General features: G+C 36.9%; 1 protein-coding gene across 1 annotated transcript; it reads left to right on the top strand.

The window, feature by feature from the left end:
- The first annotated feature begins 762 nt into the window (after positions 1-762).
- Positions 763-6,609, top strand: LOC145778061 (nitric oxide synthase-interacting protein-like). Its single transcript, XM_082589465.1, has 6 exons — positions 763-950; positions 2,658-2,770; positions 3,393-3,547; positions 3,858-3,979; positions 4,181-4,288; positions 4,708-6,609. Exons 1-6 carry the CDS (start codon positions 828-830, stop codon positions 4,960-4,962), a joined length of 876 nt encoding a protein of 291 aa, XP_082445591.1. The 5' UTR covers positions 763-827; the 3' UTR covers positions 4,963-6,609.
- The last annotated feature ends 921 nt before the right edge of the window (positions 6,610-7,530 follow it).

Raw genomic sequence — 7,530 nt, 5'->3', positions numbered from 1 at the left:
ATATGGTTAGAAAAACACAATATAATACAGTACTCGGCCTTGTGTATTGTATTTTATATCAAGTAGATTGCTCCATAGGCAGTATGTTATTTTTGCATCGAAAAAAAACACCAAGCAACATTATCTGACAACGACAGTTTTTGTTGATCGAGTCCTAGATAATAACATTCGGCATTTTTTCCTGATTTGACAGTGTTTGAAGCATGGCGACCTTTATACACAGATCGCCATGGTTTGAAGTTATAATTGTCATGTTTTGAAGTTTGGGTCTGGCAACTCTGATTGGAAGGGAATACTGTATTTTGTTTCCAGCAATCTGTTTTCCTTCTCTGTTCCATTCCACCTGTCGCCAGGCAGTCATCATTGAAAAAAATACGATTTCTTGGTTGCTACATTGTAAATTTGAAACGAAACCAAAATTGACGCAATTATTTTTTAAAGGTTTTGTTTAGTACGGTATTCTTATTGAAATCCATCAGCAGGTTGCCTGGACTAATAAAGTTGATGAGCATTGAGTAGTCTATCTAAACGCTGCAGTTTTATGTTGTCTGAGAAATAAAATGGGACTTGTAGGTTTTAAGCCGCTCGCGATTTAATGAAAGAGAAATACAGGAGAGACGTTGCTTACCATCAGGTGCAGGCGGCGTAAAACCTACAAGAGCCAATAAAATGATCCAACTTTGTAAAGTTATCACTGTTGGAATGGAATTGATATCTTTACTTTTAAGTCGTTTTTTTTTACTTTAATAGACTAGTCTTGAATTAAGCAGATTTTTGGGGCTTAGGTACATCTTTTAGCTACCGTATTAAATATATCAATATCTGTCATGACAAGACATGGGAAAAATGCTACTGCTAGTTCTGTATATTCATATCATGAAAAGAAAAAAGATACAGAGCAATCAAGCTATGGAACCCAAGCTGCTAGACTAGGAAAAGATTCTGTAAAAGTATGTCAAGCTTAAATTAATCAAACTAAACAAAATCTCGTATTTGCATTATCTCTGATTTGTAGGCTATAGCATTTATTTCTAAGTTGGAAATGTGTACACATAACAAAGATTAAATAATGGTTAACTTTTTATGTGCGGTCTCCAACCAGAAAATTTACACCATTGATATTTTTTTGTGTACGTAGTACCGGTATTCAGTATTGATGCAGCAATTTGTATATCTAATCTTTAAACATCAATGTGTATGAATTGATATCTAATACAGGCCTTGAAATTCGTTTTTATTGACAGCAAACAAACGTGTCCGGTCTGATCAGCTATCTCGGCAGACAAGTTAAGTCTCACGGCGGACACACCAGTTTTAGCGCCGATCATCATGCTTAATCACTTTATCTTGAAGTCTTCACCATTTGAGAACTATAGCTACGGTTCTTCTTCGTTGTATGAGTTGAGCTACGGTTGAGAAGGCTTTTTAAAATTTCAGCAAAGTCACTCTGAAAGGCTTTCATCAGACCAGTGACGTGCTCTTGAAGAGTCAAAGCGCCGTGTAGCTGCTTAATACGCCGCATAACTGATTAACTTCCACCGAACGAGGTTGTGTGGCTTCTTGCGTCACAATGCTCTTGGCACGAGTCGGAAAACTTCTACACTAACGCTACTATTTTCTGCTGTGCAAAGTTTCACAGGCTTTTTTCTTTAGGTTTATATTTGCATGTCATGTGAGCGAAAATGAATTTTCCCTGGGCCTTTTCTTTCTTACTGTATTATACTGTAATACCAAAACTTAACAAAGTTTGTAACCAACCTTTGCTTATCAATATTACTCGGAGATCAAAGCCAGACTCTGTGACGTAAGACTTGAACTACGTTACGCGTGATTAGTGTAGAAGTAGGCTACCGGTACTCCCATCGATTCTTGGCGAAGAATTCACCTTTGTTACGTTGATTCAATGTCATCAATTGTTGAAGCAACGGAAAAATCAAAAGTTTTCCTGCTTGATTGGAAGCTAAGTGATAGAGTATTCACATTTTTTAGATGCGCGGGAAATTATATTCTTGCAACAGTTGTTCGTGCTAGGCAATGATGATTTGTATGGCTAGTTTCTGTGTTATTTCTCGGCGGACAAATATGACCGATCTAGAGGGTACTTCCCGCGAACATCACATGCTATGATGGCGGAGATGTTCGCTGTGAATTTCGAGGCCTGTATTATAGTTTAGTTATTGCACTAAACATTAAACTTCCAGATTTACAATTTTATGAAAAAAAATTGATTCTGTTGGTGTTTCCTATTTGTGGCTGATTGGTGTATTGTACCTGCAAGTACTATTGGTTGATATTGATGAATTGCCAATAAATGATGCTTATACCAAGTAATTAAGATCATCAAGGTTTAAAAACTTGTATGATTTATTGATAAAGATTTTGCAGCCACAAATGTGGATTCTTTAGTATTTTATTCGAATAGAAGCTTTTGTTGGTTAATGTGCAAAACAGATTTTAACACTTACACAAAAAAAGAATGAATGAAACAACGGAGCACGTCTGTTAGGTACGAACAGTTAGGTGCCTGCCAAATAGGTGCACTAACTGCACACACTGTGGCGTCAGGATATTTAGGAGCAGTGCACTGTGGCGCCTGGTCATTTAGGTGTTATTCCCTGTAAGCCACAATTCTCACATTTATTTGGTATCTTGCATAGGATTTTGATGCTTGCTGCTTGACGCTGCAACCATGTCGTGATCCGGTGATAACTCCACATGGCTATTTATATGATAAAGAGGCAATTCTGGAGTACATCATTCACCAAAAAAGGTAGTTTTTAATCAATCAAACAGACATATATCGTATGTTAGTTAGGTAAATGTGAGATGGTAATAATGTTTTGTAAAAGTTAAATCTTTCCAATGATTTCTTTTCATGGCAAGTTATCTCAATTCCACCAAAGACTGAGAAATTCGATACATATCTGATCTGTTGAGAGGTTGAATTAGATGTCAGTTGGAAAATATAGTACATATTCATTGTGTTTCTTAGTTAATTGATAAAAAAAGTTGTTTTATTAATTTTTTTAAATCACCTGGTGACTACCATGACACATTGATGCAGATAATTTAGTACATTGTGTGTTCCTTTTGGTATGTCCTATAACTTGTTTTAAGAGAAGACAAATAATAATGTATTTTTTGTATTGCCATATAATAATCAATTAATCACATCTATTGTGGTCCCATTGCAACCAGTGTACTGCGAATTACAGATGCAACAGACAGTTTGCTGCTATTATTTTGGATTTTAATGTAATTAATTGTCTCATTGAGATACAGCTGCATTTACTGTCTCAATGAGATTACAGCGGTGTCGAGCCGGTGTCCTGCAAGTGCTCGTGCAACTCGTCAACTAATCTGTATATAATTCATCTATGTATTTCATGCAGAGCTAATGCAAAGCAACTGAAGCAATATGAAAAACAGAAAAAGCGAGAAGAAACTGAATTGAAAGAACTAGCAAATGCGGAGTCTAGAAGCAAAATGGAATCATTTATGAAAAGTGAAAAATCTATTGTCAGTAAATCACTGGACCCATACAAAGGTGACTCAAAAAAATCCTGATGTATATAAATAGGCCAAAGTCTAGTTGTCAAACGACCTTCAAAAAATATTTTGCTTTTTTTTTGCAATAAGAATAGGTTTCGGGAAATTTTTGTTTTGTAAATAAAACCAGATAAACAAAATATAAAGTTGTGAGTCCAGGTTTTTGTGAAAAAACGGAAGCTCCTGCGTACCACCTGAAAAACCTTTTTTCTTGTTTTGATGTATGGCTAATATTATTTCCTACCACAGCGTTGATACATCTTCCATGACGTATCACGTAGCCTATAATAATTAGGTTGAAATTTCAGATACACCTTCTACTAGTTCCGGTTTGGTGGAAGCCGAAAAGAAAAAAAAACTTCCTAGCTTTTGGATTCCTTCCTTGACTCCGCAAGCTTCGAAAACTAAAGTCACTAAACCTGAATCAAAGGTTAATCGCTGCTCATTACTTAGTGGTGAACTTTCTGCAAGTAATTAACTCACCATGACAATTTAAAAAAAAACATTAGGTTGATTTTCTTTGCTTAGAAAACCCTATTTTATCGCTATATAAATATGCATTGTACTTGAATTTAAAAAAAAAAAACTTCACATATTCTATTAAAGAAATTTTAACTTACAAGTTTTGCAGATTTTATGTCCAATGAGTAAGAAACCTTTAAAAATGAAAGACTTAAGTCCTGTGAAGTTCACTCCAATTGCCGATCGAGACAAGAAAACAGCAGTCATAGCTAAAAAGGTACGTGGCACTGACAAGACACGCTGGAGTGTATACGCGTCGTAGTGGGAAACCATTTTTAAAAGCCCCTGTGCGTTTAAGTAGTATTCCAGCAATATTTAGTTTGTTTGGGCAAACGCAATAGGTTGTGAAAGCAAACCCTAATCTTTTTAACATCTGTCTGAGTGGTAAAGACCAAAAAGTATTAAGCATCGAAATTCGAAACAAGCATTTTCATTATTATACACTTCTTGATATCAACATGTGATGTGATCATAAAAAGCCTCTTGATTTCAAACTAAATATACGCATTTGTTTGAATCACTGTAGCTTAACTTTAGACAATAATTATATTTTTTAAAGTTAAGATAAATATAGCATAATGAAAGTCAGCATGCAATAAAAGTGAAGCTTTTTGATTGCGCGTTACTGATAAATAGGATCGCTGGATGTGTGCTGTCACCCACGATACTTTGGGAAACTTCGTGCCTTCCGCTGTGCTTCGATCAACAGGTGATGTTGTGACTCTGGAATGCGTTGAGAAGATCATTCGTAAAAACGGAATGAAACATCCGTTCACGGGTGAGGTGATGCAGGAAAAAGACATTATTCCTATCACTCGAGGCGGCACAGGATTTGCAAGCACAAACGCAGATCTTGATGCTAAAAAGTACAAACCCGTCATGATGGTTTAAAAAATGGGTTGAACATTGACGAGCAGTGGCTGTTTTTTTTTCTTCTTTCACCGCATGATTTGGTGTTGATGCTGCTATACCATATATACTTTAGCACCATAGGTCGCTATGTTTAAGCACCATCTTTCTGGTCACAAATGGCGTTGATGTTACAATGTCTCGATGCCTGTCGAACCCAAGATCTGCCGTTTTATTGCACTTTAGAGGAAGATTTGTTAAATATTCTTTCAATGGCAGTGGTTGACTATTTTTTTGGAGTTGCCCATTTGCAGAGACATTAGTTAGCTTCTGCTGGAAAATCACAGCCTGACTTAAAACGTAGCCTAATTGGGTACCGGCACGTTTACGCAGTTCATCAAAATGAAAAAAATTCCGATCCCAGCATTGTAAACCTAGTGAGGTTATCTTTGGTACTAACTAAATCCACTACGATGACCACCAAACACGTATCAATTATAGTTTACGCTCTTTCGCTAGTTTCACACGATCGCTCACGAAAGAAACAACCTACCGCGTTAAACGATTCTGTGCAAACTATCCAGAATTCGTAGTCTAGGCGTTGCTAGACACTACGTTGATGGTACCTGCTGTGAAAATGCAAAAAAAAAATTGGATGTAACATTATTGTGAAAATGAGTCGAAGCATCAAATTTGTTGTTTGTAGAAACTTTTTCTTTGGCGTTAGACTACATTGTACAAAAGAAAAATGTAGAGGACTTTTTTTAAGATTTAGCATTGTTAATGCTGAATGAATTTAAAAACTCGGTCCCAGTATTCATTTCCACATGTGCATATGTTATATTTTTCAATACATTGCCCATAGCGTTAATATGTATCATTATGTTCTGACAAATGTAGATCGACCTGTAGGTTTACGCTGACTGGAATGGTTACGTCTGACCCAAATGCGTTCTTGGGCCGAAATATGTTTGTGTTTTAGAAAGGGCGCAACTATAGCACTATAAAAGAAAGTAGTGTCAGAAAATGCTGAGGAAAGACTACCGTATCTCGAGTTTTCACCGAGTATGCGCGCAACACTTTTTGAAACTGTTGACTCATAAATTATGTTAGCCGATTTGCTTTTCGAAAGGGGCGCTCTTTTCTTTTACACTGTTAAACTACTGCCAGTGGCAACTTTATTGTGCATGCACTAATCAAATTCAGTAGAAACATATTCTATGAAATCTTTCCGATAAATATTCAATGCTGTATTCGAGGGTAGCCTATACGGCGGTATACGCAGTAGGCCTATAGCCTACTCTCTGCTCTGCTTTTTCGAGCAACTATAGTATACATCCTTACTGATTCTTGACAACTACTTAACCCTTGGAGGACCAAGGGTAGGCTACACGGGTGTACCATGAACTTAATTCCGTTCTGCGAGTTTTATGCTTTCCTTTGAACTGCCCCTTATCTTTTATTGAATGTTTTGCTCTTTAAAGTAAAAAAGTTGCCTGGAAACTTGTGCCATGTCAAATGGAGTAGGTTTGAAGCTTTGTAAGAACAACCTAGAATTTTTTTTCTGAGAATTTTGCTTATGATGGCTAAGTGGAATGTATTCATAGAAAAATTAATAATGTTGTACCTCTCGTCTAATTTTAATAGGTCTAATTCATATTATGGTAGAATAAAGTTGTGTATCATTTGGGCAAATCTGACAGTAGGCTATAAATGTGCGTTTTTACTAATACAGCACTGTAAATATTATAAACAATTTTAAAAACAAAAATATTGATGCTAGGTTCAGTCTAATGTTAATTGTCGAAGGCCAAAGGTAAAATTTCGCTGAAACCTATGAAAAGCACAATGAGGCTACAGGAAAATTCTATGCTATCGTATATCAGTGTCATGCTTCGACTTTTATTCTCGAAGAGAGTAAGTTTGTCGGTCTTGATCCCGGCAGTTTCGCATACTTGCAGAAGCTTTAAATCACTGACGCAGGCCCAGTCAGCGGGTTTGACAGAGTGAAGTGTTGTTTATAAATTATTCCATTCATTCATCCACGAGCTGTCCTTGAAATGGTTTGGTTGGTTCGAATGTTTATCCTCCGACTGACAAAGCTTTGGTCCGTTATTCCTGGTAGTTTCGCATGCTTGTAGAAGCTTTTGACACGGGGCCTGTAACTGTTAACGAGATTGACAGAGTGAAGTTAACGATTGGTTCAGTGATGTTGCCGGAAAATTATTTCATCCACAAGGTGCCGCTAAATGGAGAGCAGTCCTCAGAATGCGTTGCTCAATTCTTCGTCAGTAACAGACGCTGAGCTATCGGAGTGGACTCTATAGGCCTCAGTGGCGTATCCTGGTTGATTTTCGTGGGCATGCAATGGAGGGAGGGTCATAGCCAATGTAGTGGGGTCTGGGAGCATGCTACCCCAGGAAAATTTTACAAACTTGCCTTGGGTTTTATAGCTTTCTCTGGCAATCTGAGCTTACCGGTAACTGATAATTGTTTGGGTTGTTTTGCAAAAAACGAGGTTTGAAACCCATCATGAATCCAATGTCTTAATTTTACATGCCATGTTAAACATTCAAAACCAGTTAGGCTAAAGCTTTTGCAATGCAATAC

This window comes from Aplidium turbinatum, chromosome 10, assembly GCF_918807975.1.
Source record: "Aplidium turbinatum chromosome 10, kaAplTurb1.1, whole genome shotgun sequence".
Lineage (NCBI taxonomy): Eukaryota > Metazoa > Chordata > Ascidiacea > Aplousobranchia > Polyclinidae > Aplidium > Aplidium turbinatum.
The sequence above is the reverse complement of the archived record's forward strand: the minus strand, read 5'-3'. Positions and strand labels throughout refer to the sequence as shown.

Bases quoted from the DNA above. Each gene is read 5' to 3' on its own strand.
- LOC145778061 (XM_082589465.1), top strand. From the start codon at position 828: ATGACAAGACATGGGAAAAATGCTACTGCTAGTTCTGTATATTCATAT. The intron at 2,771-3,392 runs GTAGTTTTTAAT...TATTTCATGCAG, and splicing joins TACATCATTCACCAAAAAAG to AGCTAATGCAAAGCAACTGA. The intron at 4,289-4,707 runs GTACGTGGCACT...ACTGATAAATAG, and splicing joins CAGCAGTCATAGCTAAAAAG to GATCGCTGGATGTGTGCTGT.